Source organism: Rhinatrema bivittatum, chromosome 2 (genome assembly GCF_901001135.1).
Source record: "Rhinatrema bivittatum chromosome 2, aRhiBiv1.1, whole genome shotgun sequence".
In the NCBI taxonomy this organism is placed as follows: domain Eukaryota; kingdom Metazoa; phylum Chordata; class Amphibia; order Gymnophiona; family Rhinatrematidae; genus Rhinatrema; species Rhinatrema bivittatum.
The window spans coordinates 690,016,459-690,037,635 of NC_042616.1; the positions used below are offsets into that span (position 1 = coordinate 690,016,459).

General features: G+C 44.4%; 1 protein-coding gene across 5 annotated transcripts in view; it reads left to right on the forward strand.

The window, feature by feature from the left end:
• Nucleotides 1–21,177, forward strand: part of LOC115085496 (carbonic anhydrase 13-like) — a 62,067-nt gene that overhangs the window by 19,293 nt on the left and 21,597 nt on the right. For 3 of the 5 annotated variants that reach the window (XM_029591593.1, XM_029591597.1, XM_029591594.1), the window contains exons 3-6: nucleotides 6,183–6,301; nucleotides 7,915–8,010; nucleotides 8,589–8,651; nucleotides 9,541–9,696. In XM_029591593.1, the coding sequence (XP_029447453.1) occupies nucleotides 6,183–6,301; nucleotides 7,915–8,010; nucleotides 8,589–8,651; nucleotides 9,541–9,696 (434 nt within the window). Of the gene's footprint in view, nucleotides 1–6,182; nucleotides 6,302–7,914; nucleotides 8,011–8,588; nucleotides 8,652–9,540; nucleotides 9,697–12,484; nucleotides 12,601–21,177 lie in introns of those variants that run through there. The other 2 variants (XM_029591596.1, XM_029591595.1) reach the window with 2 other exon arrangements.

The following is a 21,177-nucleotide window of genomic DNA, read 5'->3' on the forward strand; positions in this document are numbered from 1 at the left end:
ATTCCAGAGTTTAATTGTGCGCTGAGTAAAAAAGAACTTTCTCAGATTAGTTTTAAATGTGCCCCATGCTAACTTCATGGAGTGCCCCCTAGTCTTTCTATTATCCGAAAGAGTAAATAACCGATTCACATCTACCCATTCTAGACCTCTCATGATTTTAAACATCTCTATCATATCCCCCCTCAGTCGTCTCTTCTCCAAGCTGAAAAGTCCTAACCTCTTTAGTCTTTCCTCATAGGGGAGCTGTTCCATTCCCCTTATCATTTTATTAAATAACTTCTCATTGGTGTTATCTGCAAAAGGAACATTTTTCCTTTTAATACCTCTGCAATATTGTTAAAAAAATATAGAACAGAACCTGCCCCATGACAGATTCCTAAGGCACTCCACTAATCTTGCTCCACTAATCTTTTTCCAAGTGAACTCCATTTAACATTATCCTCTGTTATCTATCACTTAAACATTGTCTAATCCAGTTCACCACCTTGGGATCACCCCCAGGCTGTTCAGTTTATTTTTGGCAGACAATATCAAAAGCTCTGCAGATATCCAAATGTAACTCCTTCTCTAGTTAATGAACTGCTGTAATGTAAAATCATGCAAAACAGCCCATTAACTTTTTTTGTGTAGTTTGACTATACACAAAATTCCCTTTGCCTGAATGAGATGTACATATTTCTTTCTCAAAATTTTTCTTTGGAAATATTTTGCATGTTCTTTTTCTATGGGGCATATTTGCATATGTAGAAAAAGCAAATGAAAACATGATAGTGTCAAAAAAAGGACACATTAGTACAAGAGCATTTTAGACTGTTATTCAGTCACTGGCCAGATTGCAAAGTTAGCTTGATAAACTTATCCAGATACTTTGAAGGGATATTTAGTGGTGCATCCTGAATACTGAATATAGTTGGCTATCTTAAAGATAACCAGATTAAGGATGTGTATTTGTAAAACCAAAAGTGCAAAATGTGACAATTTGTTTCATTTGGGGGGCCCCAAATCAAATTGGGGCCCCCCCCAAATGCTGTACATCAAAATGGCACTGGGTGAATGCGCCAGAGTTAATTAAATCTGGTGCAGCTCCCAGCGGATGCCATCATTGTGCTTTGGAGGGAAAAAGAAGAGGACGCATGACGAGGAGCTCCCAGGCCTAGGCTTCGAGGACTGGGCCTGACCCTGGGCTAAGGCCCAGGTGTCATGACCTGACTTCCTGGCAGAAGCCCTGCATTGGGCATGGGTCCAGGCCTAGGCCCCAGTGTTGGGACCTGGCCCCCGGGGACGGGTCAAGGCATTGGGCCTGGGCTTGGGTCATGGTCTAGGCCAAGGCCCCAGTATCGGGACCTGGCCTCTGGGACAGGTTGCGGGAACGGGCCTGGGTCTGGCTGAGGTTCCAGTGTTGGGACCTGGCATTCACCCAGCAGATGGCACCATTTTGATGTATGACAATTACCGTAAAATTGCCATACATCAAAATGGCATCATCTGCTAGGGTGAATGTGTCAGAATTAATTAACTCTGGTACGCCACCACTGATCAGGGTCATTGTGCTTCAGAGTAAAGAAAGAAGAGGACATGTGAAGAGGAGCTCCCAGGCCTGGGTTCCGTGGCCTGGGCCTAATCCTGAGCTGAGGCCCAAGTGTCGGGACCCGGTCTCTTGGCTGAAGCACCAGTGTCAGGTCTAGGTCTGGGCCTAGGTACCAGCATTAGGACCTGGCTTCCGGGTCGGGTCATAGCATCAGGCCTGGGCCTGGGCCCTGGCATTGGGACCCGGCCTCTGGGTAGGGTGGTGTCGGGCTTGGACTCGGGCCGTGGCCCAGGCCGAGGCATCAGGACCCGGCCTCTGGGTCGGGTTGTGGTATTAGGTCTAGGTCTGGTCAAGGTTCCGGCAACAGGACCCAGTTTCTGGGCCAGGCTGTGGCGTCGGGCCTTGGCCTATGCAAGGCTGAGGCTTCGGCCTAGTCTGAGCTGGTGGATTCACATCAGACCGGGTAAGTGGGGTCCGGGGGCCATCCTGGCCCCAGCCTTTTTCTTGGGAGGGTGGGAGGGAGGGCTTGTTTTGATTTTTTGGCTGTTTTGGTGTTATTTTTTTAATTGCTTGATTCTTTTTTTTTACACAAATGAAACATATCAAGCAAGCCACAAACCAAAATTTGTGGGGAAAAAAACCTCCTGAAAACGAACTGAAAAACGAAAACAAATTTTTTTTCCCTGCACATCCCTAAACTGGATAACTTTACCCAACAAACTTTAGGACTACTCTTTGTCATGACCAGAGTTACCCACATAAGTTATCTGGCTAACTGTGAATATTGAAATTAGCCAGATAACTTATCAGACCAATTTATTGCTGCCCTGGAATGCCCCTAGATTATCTGGCTAAATTTTAAACAGATAATGAGTTATCTGTCTATAATTTAACTAGATAAGTGCCCAAAATATTCAAAAGTTGGCATTTAGCTGGATAACTTGTGAGTTTTCAGACTAAATGCCTCTGAATATTGACCTCATATATTTAATACTCTGATGTGATTTATATTATTGCTTTTTTTGTGAAATTATGTATACTGATATTTTATATGCATATGTGTTGATATCAGCTCTAGAAGTTGTGTTTATAAGTCATTAGCCACAGTTCATTTAAGATTTATTGGCATTAAAGAGCAACATAGTTTGATAATTTAATTTGTCAGTGCAGTCATGGAAAATATATGCATAGCTGGAGGGAAGTGTGCACCAGCCCCGAGATCCGTAGTGTAAGCTTGCATAGGTCTCCAAAAAGTCCACAAATTCTATGACTTTTTAAACAAATAACATACTAGTAAGTAGTTATAAATATTTATGAAGCAGATATTAATGGTGGCAATGAGATAAATTACTAGATTGTCTCCATTTTTGGCTTTATTCAGATAGCATAGTATGGATAAGTACTTTATGATATTAATGACGTTACTATTCTGTGAACCTTTTCTATATGTGCTTTGAAACATTCTGCACTTTGTTTGACCATTGACTATCTATAGAATATGCAGCTTTGGCTGTATTTTTCAACATTTGGGTGGAATAGAATATTCTAATATGTAGGAGAGTTTATTTACCACAAAAGCTCTGGCATGTGGCATAATTATTCTGTTCAGAAAGCATTGTAAGAATGATTATTTCATCTGTACTGTAATAAACTATAAAATGGAAGCAACCAGGGATAAAATAAATCTTGTAGAATGATTTGAATGACAGTAAACCCTCTGATGTCCAACCTTTAGCCTCTCCAAGGAATAAAGAACTACTAAAAAAAAGATTACTTTTTTGCTTATGTACTGTTGTCTTTTCACCAGTTGAAAACATGATATCTGTTTTCTTGTGTAATGTATTTTGAATGTTGCATGAAATAGAGCAGACAAGATCCAGCTGTGCTATACCACTTTCCTTTTATGATGCTAATTCAGACTTACTTATCTATAAGCAAATTTATGATATGCCATTTACTTAATGTCTCTGATCTAATATGGGATTTGGAAGTTTTCCTACATTAGCTGTATGGAAATATCATAATGGAAACTTAAAGAAATGAAAAATATATTTGATAAAGATTTATTGCAAACTTTGTTTAATAATGTATGATTCATATATAACCCAAGATTTGTATGCAATGGTTTATTTATACAAGCCCAGCACTGAATACTGTTGATCCTTCTAGATCCAGCTTACTGGATAATATCTAAGATTAGTTGATAGCAGCAAAAAAATACATATTAACATACAAATTTTGCCTGAGCAAAAATATTCTTCCATCATGTACGACAGCCTTTTCTGTACACAAGACACTCTTCTCTTCTCCATAAGTCTCTGAAAAACAGGTGAAACAGAAGAGAATATATTTTTATCATTTTTTATAAATAGATGCATAGCTAACAATCAGTAAATACAGTAAATACTGATACAAAGACCAGGGAACACACAATGAAGTTGCTAGGTAATATATTTAAAACTAATAAGAGAAAATTATTTTTTTACTCGGCTCATCATTGCCAGAGGATATGGTGAAATGTAGCTGCATTTAAAAAGGTTTGGACAAGTTCTTGGAGGAAAAGTCCATTAACCATTATTAAGGTGGAGTTGTTAGAAATCCACTGCTTATTCTTGGGATAAGCAGCTTGGATTCTATCTACCCCTTAGGATCCTCCCAGGTACTTGTAGCCTGGCTTGGCCACTGTTGGAAACAGGATACTGGGCTTGAGGGACCTTGCTCTGACCCAGTATGGAAAGTCTTCTATTCTTATGTTCTTATGTTTTCGTTGAACTTTATCTAGTTGGTAGCAATCAGGTTAGTAAAATAGTTCCCACATATGTCCTCATTGACCTCTAACTAGATGGGTTTTCAGGATATCCCCAATAAAGATGCATGAGAAACATTTGCATACAATGAAGGTGGTGCATGGTATATATATCTTATACATATTTAATGTTGTTAGTCTGAAAACCTGACTGAGTGGGGGTCTCCGAGGAGGGGCTTGGGAACCACTGGATTAATAAATTCTTCTATATCTTCAGGGACTTGGGGGTATGCTGGTTCCTCTCTGATTTCTTCCTCCTGCTTCTTTGGGCTTCTCACTCAATCCTGGCCCCAAACTTGGAACTATATAATGGTATAAAGGGCTTTCCCTTATGTTTATTCCCTCTCCTTCATCCCCTTCTAGCAAAGCCACAGAGGTGGCCCATCCTTAGAATGAAAAATGCATAAAACACAGTTCCCTCTTGAACTTTGTACATTTTGATTTCGGTAGTAGGAATCACTCTCATGCAATGATTGGGACTCCTTCCTCCTGGGGACTCTGAATTTATTTGGATTCTGAATCATACCACCCAGTAACTACATGGGAAAAGAAGGCCAGAGAGGTAGCAAAACAGCCTCATCTAGGGTGCACTTTAAGATCCTGCTAACCCAAAGAGCAGGAAAATTGGGTATCCAAATGGCAGATGAAATTCAATGTGGATAAGTGCAAGGTACATATAGGGAAAAATAACCCATGCTATAGTTACACGATGTTAGATTCCATATTAGAAGCTACCACTCAGGAAAGAGATCTAGGCATCATAGTGGATAACACATTGTAATCGTCAGCTCAGTGCGCTGCGGTAGTGAAAAAAGCGAACAGAATGTTGGGAATTATTAGAAAGGAAATGGTGAACAAAACGAAAAATGTCATAATGTCTCTGTATTGCTCCATGGTGAGACCACACCTTGAATACTCTGTACAATTCTGATCGCCGCATCTAAAAAAAGATATAATTGCGATGGTGAAGGTACAGGGAAGGGCAACCAAAATGATAAAGGGCATGGAACAGCTCCCCTATGAGGAAAGACTAAAGAGGTTAGGACTGTTCAGCTTGGAGAAGAGACGGCTGATGGGGAATATGATAGAGGTGTTTAAAATCATGAGAGGTCTAGAATGGGTAAATATGAATCAGTTATTTACTCTTTTGGATAATAGAAGGACTAGGGGGCACTCTATGAAGATAGCATGTAGCACATTTAGGTTCTTTTTCATTCAATGCACAATTAAACTCTGGAATTTATTGCCAGGGGATATGGTGCAGTTATTGTAGCTGGGTTTAAAAAAGGTTTGGATAAGTTCTTGGTAGAAAAATCCATTACCTGCTATTAATCAAGTTGAATTAGAAAATAGCCATTGCTATTACTAGCATCAGTAGCATAGGGTAGACTTAGTTTTTGGGTACTTGCCAGGTACTTATAGCCTGGATTGGCCACTGTTGGAAACAGGATGCTGTGCTTGATGGAACCTTTTTTCTGACCCACTATGGCATGTTCTTATGTTAGGAATTGGATCTTAAAATCGATAAACTCTTTTTAATTTCTTTTCCTTTGTATTCTGTGGTGTGTTGTTTAGAGCTCAGGAAGCACTTAATAAATTCGAGTCATCTGCTAAGCATAAATTTTATATGTACAATGGAGAAAATTTGTACAACCTAATCCAATGTGGAAAAGTAACCTATACCCAATGGGTCAATGTAAGGATATACACATGTAGGGAAGACAACCTGCACAGTATCATGTTTATGCTGGCTCAGGCAGTTGTCAAATAGGGCCCTACATTATTGTAGATATGTAAAAGCTCATGTTATACTTTGAAATTTACAATGTCTGATTTACTGGCTTACAGCATTGAGAGCCGGACCACTCACAAGCACATATAGGCTGAGACAGTTTCACTTCCACTGGGGCCCCACTGATGATCATGGCTCTGAGCACACTGTGGATGGACAGAAATTTGCAGCAGAAGTAAGGCATTCTACAAAATCTACATTGTGGCAGTGACTGCCAAAACTAAGGAAGCTGCTTACCGGCCAACTTTCTTATGGCCTGAGCTCCAAGTCTGGACCTGACCCTAGGCTGAGGCCCAGGCATTGGGACCTGGCCTCCAGGCCAGGCCCTATCATTGGGCCTGGGTGCTGGCTGAGGTCCCGGAGTCAGGACCCGGCCTCCAGGCTGAGATGTGGTGTGGGACTTGGACCCGGACCCTGGACTAGGCCAAGGCCCAGGCATTGGCACTCAGCCTCTGGGTCAGGCCCTGGTGTTGAGCCTCAGTCCACACAAGGCCCTGACATCAGGACCCAGCCTCTGGTCTGGGCCGCAGCATCGGGCTTGGGCCTGGGCTCTGGCTTAGGCCAAGGCCCTGGGGTTAAAACCTGGCATCTGGGTCAGGCCCCAGAATTGGGTCTGGGTCCAGGCTGAGGCCCAGGTGCTGGGATCCAGCCTCCAGGTCAGGCACCAGCATTGGGTCTGGGTCCAGGCTGAGGCCCAGGTGCTGGGATCCAGCCTCCAGGTCAGGCACCAGCATTGGGTCTGGGTCCAGGCCGAGGCCCAGGTGCTGGGATCCAGCCTCCAGGTCAGGCCCCAGCATTGGGTCTGGGTCCAGGCTGAGGCCCAGGTGCTGGGATCCAGCCTCCAGGTCAGGCACCAGCATTGGGTCTGGGTCCAGGCCGAGGCCCAGGTGCTGGGATCCAGCCTCCAGGTCAGGCACCAGCATTGGGTCTGGGTCCAGGCCGAGGCCCAGGTGCTGGGATCCAGCCTCCAGGTCAGGCACCAGCATTGGGTCTGGGTCCAGGCCGAGGCCCAGGTGCTGGGATCCAGCCTCCAGGTCAGGCACCAGCATTGGGTCTGGGTCCAGGCTGAGGCCCAGGTGCTGGGATCCAGCCTCCAGGTCAGGCACCAGCATTGGGTCTGGGTCCAGGCCAAGGCCCCAGCATCAAGACATGTCCTCTGGGCTGGGCCATGGAGTCAGGGACCCTGGCTTAGCCAAGGTCCAGGCATTGGGACCTGGCCTCCAGGTCAAGCCCTGGCGTCAGGCCTGGTCTCCGGCTGGTGCCTTAGCCTGGCCTCCGGCTGAGGCTAAGGCACCAGCAACCAGTTTAGGCTCTGGCATTGGGCCTAGGCTGAAGCATCAGGACCAAGCCTCCAAGCCTCGGCCTTGCTTAGAGCCTAGGCCAAGGATGCATTGACCTACTGTGCCTTTGGCCTATGCAAGGCCAAAGCTTCGGCTTGGGCCTAGGCCTCACCAGTGAATCCCCACTGGACTGGATAAGTGGGAGCTGAGTGGGATCCTGGCCCTGGCATTTTTCTGGGTGGAACAGATGGGTGGTGGGGTCAGGAGGCCCTGTTTTTTTTTATGTGATTCTTTTTTTTAAAACAAACAAATCAAACATTTCATGAATCAAAATTTGGGGGGAAAAAACTCCCAAAACGAACTGAAAAATGAAACAAATTTACCCCTGCACGTCCCTATTTGTAAAACACTGTATGTAACCCGAAAGTACAGAAATCTTTGACTGGTATTCTATAAATTGTATATATAATCCCTAAATTATAGTAATTATGCTTTTGTTCCCTTGCAGTTGCATGTGGTTCACTGGAATGCAGGGAAATATCCCAGTTTTGTTGATGCTGCTCAGCAGCCAGATGGATTAGCAGTAGTGGGTGTGCTTGTGAAGGTGAGATTAGGAAATTTGATTGCTTTATTTTATTTCCAATGCAGGTCCTGGGAGACATGATGCAGACGCCAAATAAATTCATTTACTCTAGAATTTATTGTATTTTTGTGCAAACTTCTGATCTTCCCATGTACTTTGAGCAGAAGTTTCTCTGCTTGTTGTGTAGCCTTTTCCTATAAGAGGTCCTGCTGAAAAAGCCAACTGAGAAGTGTGCAGAAAAGGTAAAAAGAAAAAGAAAGAAAATCGAAGCAGAAGACCCAAAGAGCTGGACTTTTTAACCCCTCTTCCCTCACACCATTCCATTAATTTTTTAAAAAAAACATCTTAAGAATAAAGCAAAAGACAGCAGCCCAAGTTCAGAATCCATCCCCTGAAACCTGTTAAAGAGGACAATTTGTGAGTTAGATGAGAATTCCTTTGCAATTACTGGGACATTGGCTCCTGTGTTCTTTTCATTTATTCACTATCAGTAATCTGGATCTAATGTTCATGGGAAAAGCAGACACTGATACTGTACATATAATCTGCTCCATCAAAAAAATGAAGTTGACACATGACCATGTCTACTCACATTACAGGTTGGTGAACATAACCCACAGCTTCAGAAAGTTATTCGTGCTCTGGATGCCATTAAAACAAAGGTAAAGAGAGAGAGAGAGAGAGAGAGAGAGAGGAGAAACACATGAAGCTGAGCATCAGTTCTGCTGTCCATTCCTCCCAAGCATCATGATCGCAATCCTTTAATTAATGAATTCTGAGAAACAGGATTACAGCCAATTAGGGCAGTTTAAGGGAATTTCTGAGTTGGAGGTGAGCCAGCGCATTGTAACTGCTGGGGGTGGAAAATGGCAGGAAAAAGGGGTACGGTATATTTCCCAAGACACTTTAGCACTTGACAATGTCCATTATTAGCAGTAGCGTGATCGATCTTGGCCTTCCAGAAGTCCTGGTTTGGGAAAACCTGAACTTATAAAGCCAGGCATTGGTTAATACTTGAACTGGGGTCCACAGGGAAGATCTGGCCCTGTGGCCTGCAGATGACAATGGCAAACCTCTGCAGTATTCTGCCGAGAAAAAGGTCCCAGACACCATGGTGGGGCTGTGATTACCTAACCCCTAACACCCAGCCATGATTAGGAACAGAATAGGAATATATTTGTTATGGGATCTCTTTTGCCTTTTCTTCACTGTTTTCTTTTTTGTCTTGTAGATGGTTGTTTCCCCCCCTTTGAGACAGCGCTGTGGCAAAACATGGCTCGTGTCTGGGTTGGGAACTTCAGCTAGCAACCTTTTAGAACTTGACTTTCATTTAATATGTGATCATATCTCTGGTACAAATTAAAATATAAACCTTCTATTAGACTTTCACAGTGATATGTTTCATCTGTGATACCCTTACTCTTTCTGATTTATTCTAATTGGGGTCTTCATCTCTGCTCCCGCCTATTATTGCTGTATTTTTTTTTAAAGACATATTCTGTTTGGATTTAGGAAGGTTATTAATTTATAAAACATTCTTTTTGTTTTCAGGGCTCACAAGCTACCTTCACAAATTTCGACCCCTCCTCTCTGTTTCCTCCATCACTGGATTACTGGACTTACCTCGGCTCTCTTACTGTTCCACCTCTTCTAGAAAGCGTCATCTGGATTGTCCTCAGGTGGCCTATAACTGCCAGCTCTGAACAGGTACAGAGTAGGAAGGCAAAAAGAAATTGTGTTTTCACCTTTCACATCCTTTTATCTGCTCAAAACTGAACTGTGCATGGAATGCGGGCTGATCAGTTATATGTAGATCTGTAATTATTTCTGTACATGACTGCTCTCTGAGCAGTGGACTCCAACTGCTTTCATGAGCCCTGGGGAGCAGAAAAGCATCTGCTCTCTTCAAAGTTGGCTTTGACTAGCAATTTACAAATCATGCTAAATGTATAATACCATACAGCTGTGTCCATATACACAATATGCCAGGATGTGTGGGAAAATACCTAACATGGAAATCAATGTAGTAGTCTGAGAAAAACTATGCAAATGCTGCTTTATGCACAAAAATAGCAAATAGCATGCGTGATTTGCAAAAGCACCCACTAATTGCAGTTAATGGCATTTGCAAAGTTTTTCTACTTTGTAAAGAGGAACATTTTGCACATAGTTCTATGCATGAAAAAATGTATCAAGATTAATAGTCATATAAAGCAGCACATTAACTATTTTGGCATAACAAAACTATGTGCAAAGTTTGCATCACCATCTTGATTTTGCAAAAATAAAAAAAACAAAACTACAATTCAAAGAAGAATAGTTATTTATTTAGTTTTTTAAAAGAAAAATAATCTACTTTATTATAATAGCCACCTTATTAAAGTGTACAAATACAATTCTTAAATGATGTATTTAAAGGGATATTCGTACATGAACAAACTGGATCACTGAATTGCACTTTGCCTTTGTTTGAGACAAATGATTTATGCTATGGGCCCTGGAGTGTGGGAAACCCACCTGGAGAGTGGCACGGGACTGCAGGGCAGGACTTGGGACAAGACAAGGGCCGGTCTTCTGCCTAGCCAGCCCCCTCCCCCATAGGTTGAGCCCTTGGATTCTGGGAGCCAGTGGGTCTCTGCAGCGGCAGTATATCTTAGTGGTGAGTCCACACAGGTAGGAACATGAGTAGGCAGGGCAAGGCTAGACAGGCAAGGCCAGGCAGGCAAAGCTTGGACAAGGCAGGGTTTGGCAGGTAAGACAAAGCAGGTAGGCTTGGCAGGCAGGACAAGGAAGGCAGGCAGGACAAGGCAAGGCTGGATACTAAGCAGGACCTGGAACTAGACAAGACACAGTTAAGGTGAGGCAAGGACAGGATTCTAGTACAGGCAGGACAGGATACTGGAACAGACAGGGCAAGACCAACAAGACAGACTAGGGCAGGACTTAGACAAGGCAGGCAATGGAAACACAGAACAAAGAATACAGAAGTCCAAAGGCAGCACAGCTTGGAACACACAGAATAGGCCTGAAGGCCCCAAGGCAGGATACAAGAGAGAATAAGCCAGAGGCCTCAAGACAGGGAACAAGGCAAGATAGATCCGAGGGCCTCAAGGCAAGGCAAGAAACTAGAAGGCCGAAGGCCACAAGCAACAGGGCAAGAAGGCCTGAAGGCCATAAGGAAAAACTAGAAAGCCCTTAGGTCACAAAGCAAGGCAAGGCAAAGCTCTAGAAGGCCGTAGGCCACAAGGCAAGGCAAGAACAAGGGTCAGGTCAAGGAGCCAGAAGTGACATCATGAAAAGAAAAGGAGAAACATGCAAGGCGGGGTTACATAGGGCTGGGACTGGGCATGGCAAGGGCAGCGAAGAGGATCTTGACAAGACTAGAGATGAGGTATCCCGAGAGCCTTTGCTGGTGAGGAGGTATCATGAAGGTGGAATAAGGCTGTGTAGTGGATGAAATCCAAACAATTTATAGTGGTGAGCAAACTAAAGCACAGTGCAAATCACTGAGCCAATTTATTCATGTATGAATGTCTGTTTCAATACATACTTTACAAATTATATTTGCATGATTAAATAAGGTGGCTATTATAATAAGGTAGATTCTTTTTCTCTTTGAGTTTTGTATTTTATTCACCCTTTTGATGGATTTGCTATTATACTGTAGGATTTTTTGGGGGTTTTTTTTTGCCAAATTTCCTGTAGCAAAACTTTACACAATATTTTTCTAACAGGCTTATTTGTAGGGGTAGAAAAATATCACATGAAAACCAATAGTGTGTTTACAAAAAGGCACACTTTAGTACATGATAATCTAGGTTCATGAAGTCTTGATGTTCGCTGTAGAAGCCGCTAGTGGGAATACCTCCTTTCCTGGGAGGGTTACGGCACTGAAGAAAATTTGTGGGAGCCAGCTCGTAACATCCTGGATAAAACCCTCCTCCTGCAATTTCATCGTGCCCATCCGGGCAAACCCAGACCTCCAAGGGGGGGGGGGGGGCGTAAAGGGCGGGTACTGATACGCGTACCGGCTGTGGCAGAGCCGCGGCTCGGCCCCTCACCTCTCTCAAGTGAATCCAGTGCTTGGTCTTTTGTCCCTGGCGGCGGTACGCCGCCGGCTCCATCCTCGGGCCGCCCCTGGTGCCTCCAGCTCAGCTACAGGTCCTTATGCTCTGCGTTGGGCCTCTCCGCGTGGCACATGGAGAGATGCAGCCACTCAGCGCCGCACCCTTCCCTAGGCACGAACGTGCATCACTGTGTCTTAAGTAGGACCCGCGGTGGGAACCGAGCCGCGGCCTCGGATGATGACATCAGCGGAGCTCCGGTACTTAAGCCCAGACTCCACTCCCTAGGATTGCCTTTGTAACAGGTCTCCACGCTGGTCGTGTACTCATTGCCTCCTGGTGATTCTCCTTTGTTCCTGGTTCCTGATCCTTGTTGACTCCTGTTTCCATTTTCCTCGTTCCTGTGTTCCTGATCCTCAACCTATCCTTAGATTGCTTCCTCGGACCTTGATTTCTGCTTGATTTCATGCCGTTGACTCTCTCCAAGCCTGGACCTCTGCTTTGCCTGACGACGCCGTTGACTCTCTCCAAGCCCGGACCTCTGCTTTGCCTGACCATGCCGTTGACTCTCTCCAAGCCCAGACCTCTGCTTTGCCTGACTACTCCGTTGCCTCTCTCCAGACCCAGACCTCTGCATTGCCTGACTACTCCGTTGCCTCTCTCCAGACCCAGACTTCTGCATTGCCTGATTACTCCGTTGCCTCTCTCCAGACCCAGACCTCTGCATTGCCTGACTACGTTGCCTCTCTCCAGACCCAGACCTCTGCATTGCTTAACTACTCTGTTGCCTCTCTCCAGACCCAGACCTCTACATTGCTTGGCTACATTCTTGACTCTCTCCTCGTCCAGACCTCAGCCTTGCTTGCCACTGCTTCCAGATTGCCGCCGGCCTGACTCCAGCTTGCCCTATGATGCCTCTTCAGTCTACGTCCTAGACTTGGCCTATTCAGGCTTCGGCCTGTTCTTGCTCTTGCTCTGGGACTCTGCCTCATCCAGTACCGACTTCTTCCTCCTCTGTTGCTGCCTCTGATCCTTGATCCTTCCTTGATCCTTCCATCGACGACGACATACGGAGGCCCACATAAGTCCAGCTGGCCCCGGCACCCAAAGGCTCAAACCGCAGGGAACGAGGGCTCGTATTGGTGAAGCGCCAGCTGGCCTCCGTCCTTCAGCCCACTCCACCTGCCAACGGTGGGGACCTGTAGGATCCTTCCTACGGGTTGTGTCAACCCCACCTCGGCCCAAGGGTCCATCTCCGGCGCAACAACTTCACCATGGACTTATATACTTAAAGTTGAAATTTTGAACATTTACCACCACTAATTGGCTAAATACAACCATCTAGTTTCACTAAGCAGATATATTTATCCTCTCATAGGGACGATAAGTTTGAAATAGGCGCACGGGTGCATGTGCATGCGCGTATGGCAGCTCATGCCAAAGGACACAACCATATTATAGCATACACATGTCTATGTGTGTGTGGTACAAAATAGGCTGTACATGTGTACATATGCACACAATTTTATATGGACATGCGCTCCTTGTGACCTTGGGCAAGTCACTTTACCCTCCTTTGCCTCAGGTACAAAACTTATTGTAAGCCCTCTGGGCATAGAGAAATACCTACAGTACCTGAATGTAAACCAATGTGATATCTCAGATCGAATGTCGGTATATAAAAATAATAAATAAATAAAATAAATTAAATGTGCACCTAATGCTACCTCTACCGTGTAAGTGGGGGAATTTTAGTAGATACGCGTGCCAATGGAATTATCAGTTCCCCAGTTTGTTCCCAGTTTCCCAGGTAAAGGATAGGACTTCCTAACCACCCTAGTTAATTAGCCTCCCTTTTACCCTGTTAGCCCCGACCCTTAAACTCCACTGATTGGCCTATGTTTTTTGTTTTAGGACTTACACACCATCCATAGCAGAAGCAAAGTTCTGCGTTTGGGATCCTGGTGCTCGCTTGTGTGCATAAGTATTTACACGCTGGTTTCATTCATAAATCCTGGAATACCCATGCTCTGCCCAAACCATATCCATTCCCCGCCCCTTTTCCGTAAAAAGAATTTTGTGTGCATACTTGGAGATGCACGTGTACACGGGCACTTATTAAAATTCGCACGGTGCGCGCCGGCCCGACTTCTGCGCATATCTCCTGGCTTTGGCACTGGTAGGGCTTTTAAAATTCACCCAAAAATGGGCATTTCTGGAGGCATGGTTGGGTCAGAACTGGGCCGTTCTGAGAGGCATGTTTAAGTTTGGGGAGGAAAATAGTGTGCGTGCTTGTGAAAATGTCACGTGCGTGCACTTTTTTACCTCAACTGCCTACACAAAAGAGCAAATGCAAAGTACATGAGTGTTTTAGCATGTGTACTTTACATTCAGTTTCAAAGAGAATATAATAATGTGCTTTGAAAATTATCTTCCATATTATATAGTTTTCTTTTGTCCTTGAAAATGTCTTGTGCTTCTAAAGTATGACACCATCTACTGTGTATCTATTTCTACCTCTATAAACCCTCCCCCCTCCCCTGGACAAAATGTATAGCCATAGAAAGAGGCATTCCAGGGGCACAGTAAACTTTAGCTGGTCAGCACTGATATTCAGCCTGGTCCGGATAAAATGTATGTGCATTAGTCTGGTCAGAGAGAAAAGCCCTCTTAAAGTTAGCTGGATACAATTACTTTGGATATATTCAGTGGCAGACCTATTTAGATAAGCTTCACTGAATTTTCAGATCTCATGCTCAGCATGTTATTTTTGCCATTTCTCAACGGAATAAAGGGTTGACATTTGGCACACATACTGAAGATTGTGTAGCCCCTCTTCTAGGTGTAAACTCAGTATCAGGGCTTAGTCCATGCACAAACCTCCCAAACCCTGGAATGGATTTTTCAAATTCAGGGAGGGGAGGATAGACCTCCAAGGCCCAGAGTGTAGTGTAAGTCTCTTGGATGAGTGCACCAGGGAGGCCTAAGGGAGAATGGGCTTTTCTGGGAATATCCATAGAAGCTCACCCAAGAGGTGAGAAGATATGCAATTCCCAAAAGGTCCTGGGAGGGCTCAGGGTGGAAGGGTAGTTGTCCCATAGAGCTTACCTTTGTGGGGAAGAAGTGTATGATAAAGACTGTTTTTTGTATTTTGGACTGTGCTGGCTGGAGTGCATCACAATCTGGTGTACTGTGTTTTGGACTTTGTTTTCCTGCCACCAGTTTGCTGTAAAAACTTTTATTTGAACAGCAGAATTGGAGTGGATAGGTGGGAGTTTTGGTGCGACTGGTGTACAAAAGAGCCCCAGAGAGAGACAAAACCCAAAGGGCCTTGAAAACAATCTTCTCCCCACTGTATGGGAACCCCAGGCAGCCATGGGGCCTTGTGTGTTCTGTGGGCTTCCACAGGTGCCCCCATGCCCAAGAGCTGACCAGGACAGGGGCTACAATTAGTTGAACACCTATCACCTTTTAGCTGACGTGAAACAAAATATTGCTAATCATTGGAACTTATCAATTGTACTGACTCTAGATTTATGGTTTCAAAATATTTAGAACAGTTATACAAAGGAAAAATTCAAAACAATTACCCAAATGTCTTTAGGGTAAGGAAGCCTTTTACAGATATAATCCAAGGGAGGTATGTAAACCTAGGTGGTTGTGATCCGCGCTCTCTGGATATTTAAGTTGTATATTGTAGTGTCATTTTTTTATTGACATTTTGTAAAGATCATTGAAGATATTTATTTTCAAATAATTGGCTGGATCTGGGAGGACGTAATTTGGAAATATTATTGCAGTTTTATTATACTTCTGTTTGCAACTACATATGGTTTATTATTATAACGAATATCTTGCTCTTTTGGGCTTCTAGCTCAAGCAGTCCCAGGGCTGGGATTTGGCACCACGAGCCTGCATTCACAGCTATCTGGGGATTTCCCCCTTATTTTTATCCCCTACCTCCAATATACCTAGTCTGGCCCTCGCAGTAATGGTCCTGGGTCAGATGCCATGCACAGGGCTTTTTCTGAAACCTTGCAAACATGAGCCCGGAATCTGGCCACTAGGTGTCACCCTTAGATAATGTCCAACAATAAAAGTGTCCAAACAATTGTAGACTGAGCACAAACTCAATATATAAATAAATACAGTCCTACATTATATTTGGATCATCATAATAAGCATTAGCAGTTTAAACCTTCTTTGCTTTATCTTTAATCATCGGTCCAATACCAGTTCAAGTCTTTTTTTTCCTTTTTTATGTAACCCTTTTTTGGGGACTAGTGCTGATTCCAAAGGGCTATAAAAGAATATCTTTATATGAGCTAGCTCTTCTGTCTTTTCCTTTTTTCTCCCGGGGTGGGGACTCTTTCTTTGGGGTTGAAGGATAACCGTCATGGCCCAGGCAGGGGAAACCTTGTATGTGTGTGAGTGTGTTACTCTAGCTCTTTGGGAAAGGTAACTGGACAGAACAGGCAGGACTCGCCGGATGGGGATTCAAAATAATGTTTACTGATACTGATTGGAGGAAAATCAATAAAGTGTATAAATACAATATTCAAATACATCCAGATTCCTTGCCTTTGATGCAATACAAGTTTAAATTATGTATCCTTCTGTGAAGTGCCCCTTTTTACAGAAACTCGTAATCCATCCATGGTGTGGAATGAATGTCTGTCCCAAGGAGCTGGGGTGTCCTAACCAGGGTGGATGTCCCTTTTCCCAGCAGCACCTGACTCCAGAAGATCACTCCCGATCTTCACCTGCCTGTGTCCCATGTCCCAGGATGGAAACTCCGGTTGGGGTCTCCTGATGGTTTTTTTTTTCTCCAAACTCCTCTTTGAAAAATAGCTCTCTCACTTGGAAAAGAACAGGGCGGCAGCAAAAACACCTCCCTTCCCACAGGATAGCAAACAAATTCCACAAAGGGTTTCACCAGCTGGGCACTGGGTCAAAGTAACCCCCTTCCTGCACCCTCTGGAAAGGGGGTGACAGCCTCCCAGAAGGTGCAGGTCAAACCAGCCCAAATCCTCGCTTTCAGCCTAGGGAAAATGACAAAACTCATTCTGTTTTCCTCTCTTTCCCTCCAGCCTATCACCAAGAACTGGCAGCACAGGGTCTCTCCCTTCTTTTGCCAAGCTGAGGGCTTTCCCAACCCAAACAGCCTGACCCTGAAAAGCCAACCGTCAACAGCTATCCCCACACAATCAAACCTATTTCTCCAGCTCATACTATTTCAACCTTCCTCAGACTCTACCCAGCTATTTAGCCCTCCCAAAAAACTCCTCTACCCCGCCCTGCAAGAAATGGCACAGATGCCCATGTGAGGCTCAGGCTGATTCCTCTAGAACTCCCCTACCCCAGTTCCTCCTGCATCATATGGGTGCAGGAGCTTTATCAATCCAATTTACCTTCCATCGGGGAGAGCCAAACCTCTCTGACCACTCTTACCTACACGAACCTGACGAGCAGGGGCAGGAACTTTTCAGACCAGTGACTTTAAACTATAGGGCTCCTACACGATTAAAGGGTCCCCTTAAGAATTTGTTAGGTAGGACATTTTTTAAATGGGGGTAGAAGAGGATGGCTTTGGGGGTAGAGGTGAAAGAGTCCAAGGGAAATGGCAGTGACTAGGTGGTTGTCAGAATGAGGAAACGGTAGCAAAGAAATGAGGAGAAGTTATGGTGCAGGCTTGCATTGCCATCTGTTAGCTATTTAGCTCAAGCCTGTGGAGGCTTACCCAGCTGTATTCAATTAGAAGTCTTTTTAACTTGTTTGCAGAAGATTAAATGAGTATCCTACTGTTCAGACCCAGAGAAGAGCAAGGATGTGAATCTGAACTTTTCCTCTTCTGCTAACTTGCCATGATTTTAGGAAAATCTATCTCTAAACTGAGGAATAATAATAATTTTGTCCCCTCTCTCATGCTCCCTTTTGAAGTTTTCATGCAGTCGGAGTGTCAGGAACGTGCTGCTAGCCATCGATCCTATAGGTGACTATGTTTATGTAGGGCTGCTTAGGCCCTACTATGGGATAATAGTGTACAGTGCATATCAGCGAGAATGTCCCATGCAGTCCAGAGGGGGTGGTTGTGTTTTGGTGAATGACAGGATGATTCTTCCTACCCTTCCCCCCCTGTTCCTCCCCGAGGAGGTCTATTAGGGCGGAATTGGAGTTGGTGTGACGAGGGAGTTGTGAGTGGGAGCCTGGGAGGAGTTGTGCTGAGAGAGAGAGAAGCTCTTTGATGAAGCTGAGAGAAAGGAAGTAGCAACAAGGTAAAGTTGTCCTAGCCTGCCTTTCCCATGCCTGGAAAGGAGAGAACCCTTCTGTTGAGAGTCAAGAGGTTGTATCAGGAATGTCTTTCCATCAGCAAAAAAAGGGGGATGATTTTCTGTGGGCCAGCCTATTGAGCATGAGTACTGAGAGCAAGTTCAAGAGAAATTCTACAAGTTTTTCCTGTGTGATTCAACAGAAAACTCAATGCACAATAAAGCTCTGGAATTTGTTGCCAGAGGATGTGGTTAGTGCAGTTAGTGTAGCTGGGTTCAGAAAAGGTTTGGATAAGTTCTTGGAGGAGAAGTCCATTAACAGCTATTAATCAATTTTACTTAGGGAATAGCCACTGCTATTAATTGCATCAGTAGCATGGGATCTTCTTAGTGTTTGGGTAATTTCCAGGTTCTTGTGGCCTGGTTTGGCCTCTGTTGGAAACAGGATGCTGGGCTTGATGGACCCTTGGTCTGACCCAGCATGGCAATTTTTTATGTTCTTATGTTCATAAACCTGTGGGACAAGATGCAGGGTGACAATGCTTAAAGAGCCTTATGTTGCTTAAGACTGTGATTGAGGAAGCAATTTCATGAAGATTTTTAAATATCTGTACTTTATTTCTGGACTGTTTGTACTTTGTACATATTTATTTAGTTTGTTTTTATTTATTTTAAATATTTATATGCCACCAAAAGCTGAGAGTGGCTTACAACATAACAATCACAAAGTAAAAGCAAAACAAACGAACAGATATAGTCAAAGTCAGGCGTCAATGGAAACAAGTCTCCATAATTTCAAATGATATAGCACCTGTCAATGAAGTACACAAATGACAAAAAACTCAAACGACAGGGTCAACATGTCCCAGGATTTTAAATAGAACAATTACTGCCAGGGGAGGCCAAACAAAACAGAAAAGTTTTCAGCTGCTTTTTAAATGATTTTACACAAGTTGTTAATCGCAGCTCAGATGGCCAAGTGTTCCACAACTCAGGGGTGGAAACAGAAAAAGATCGCTCCCGAGTCTGCACCAGGTGCGCATTGCGTCATGAAGGAACCTCAAGGAGTCCTCGCCGTGAAGATCTCAACGAACTGGACAGATTGCGTACATGAAGCAAAGCAGTGAGCCACTGTAAATTCTCTGAGCTAGCCATTATTAATGCCAAGGAGGCTACCTTATACCTGACTCTCATTTCGACAGGTAGCCAAAGTAGATCGTACAGAGTAGATGAGATATGAGCACACTTACTGAGGCCAGAAATAAGACAGGCAGCAGAGGTCTGGAGCAACTTTAGGGCACGCAGTGCCTAAGCAGGTAAACCAATAAACAGGACAGTGCAGTAGTACAGAGCATGAAGGACCATCGCTTGTATCACTGACCTAAAGTCCTTTTTTCAGAAAATCTTCTTCAAAGGTCTTAAGAGCCAAAGGTTAGAACAGCCGGATTTGAGGACTGCAACAATCTGAAACAAGTTGCTGAAACTGGACTATATTTTGAGTGTACATTTCTGTTTGGCGCACAACTTTGTGTGGACTGTGGTTTGTTTGTTTTTTTGGTGGTAACTTCCTCTCAGCGGCCTTGCAGGAGTGCCCTGCCCCATTCCATGGACCCCCAGAACTTTTTCACCATCTTTGCTGAGCGGTCCAGTGCGCTCCAGGACTGGGAAGGTGACCCCAGTGAAAGGGGGGTTACTCTTACTTATTGGAAGTAGTAAATTGCACAGTGTTTTGGGATCTTTCTTGGATGAAATGCAGGCCGGTGCGGTACCGACGTGCTAAAAATGTGTATCCAACCTGGACGCACGTTTTTTTTAATGCTCTCACAATCACCTCTCCTGGGTGCTTGATGCAATATGAGCCGCCCCGCTAAAAAGGATGTGTTAGGGATAAACTGTGCGTCCCGAGCATGTCCATGGCATCGGGCGCCCAGGAGAAGTGGCTGTGCGCAGATTAGGAAAAAAGGAAGCTCAGTTTCACGAGCGTCTGTTTCTCTAAGCTATGCACAGCCACGGATTAGGAAAATGGATGCTTGCTAATTGAGCATCCATTTTCCTAACCTGACTGCCGACAAGACATTTATTTTTTTTAAGTTACTCCTTTTTTTTGGTTCCTCTGACTTAATATCACCATGATATTAAGTCAGAGGAACTACTGAAAATCAGTATTTTCTGTTTTTCTGTTTTTGGGGCTCCTCAAGAGTTAACGCCAGCTCCAGGGCTGGCGTTAATTTTTGAGGGTAAAAATGTGCGCCTCAGGCACATATTTATTTTTTATATAAGGGGGCAGTAGCTAATGGCATCATCAACATGGAATTTACATGTGAGGAGCTCTATTAGCTATGCGCTGGTTTGGATGGGCATTTTGGACGTGCCGATCTCTTTATTGCATAAGAGGTTATGGGCGTGCGCCCTAAATGCGCGTTCAGTCGTGGGTTAACCTGTGTGCTAGCCTGCGTGCATGTAACCCCATCCCTGGCTGAGGCTTGCCACCTGAAAGTGCCATAAAAGTTTTGTTTTACTCTTCGGGACTGGAAGCGTCCCAGGCTAGCTTGAACACTGACTCTTATTTCCAGGGCTTGGATCCTTTGTCAAGTAGGGGGGGTGGGGGGAGATTACTCCAAAGGCCTTGCGTGCTGAGGGTGACCCCTTGTGCCCTTGTTCTGATCCCTGGGAGAGGGGTACTTGCATGTCCCAGTGTGTGCTGGATATGGTAAATAAAGTCATTGGAGCCACTGTGTTAGGGTCCAAATAAAGTCTTTACTGTTGTAAAGGTGTGAAGGATGGCACAGCAAATTAATCCACAGCACCACAAAGTCTTTTACTGTTGCAATCTTTTCCTCAATCTGTGCAGGAAA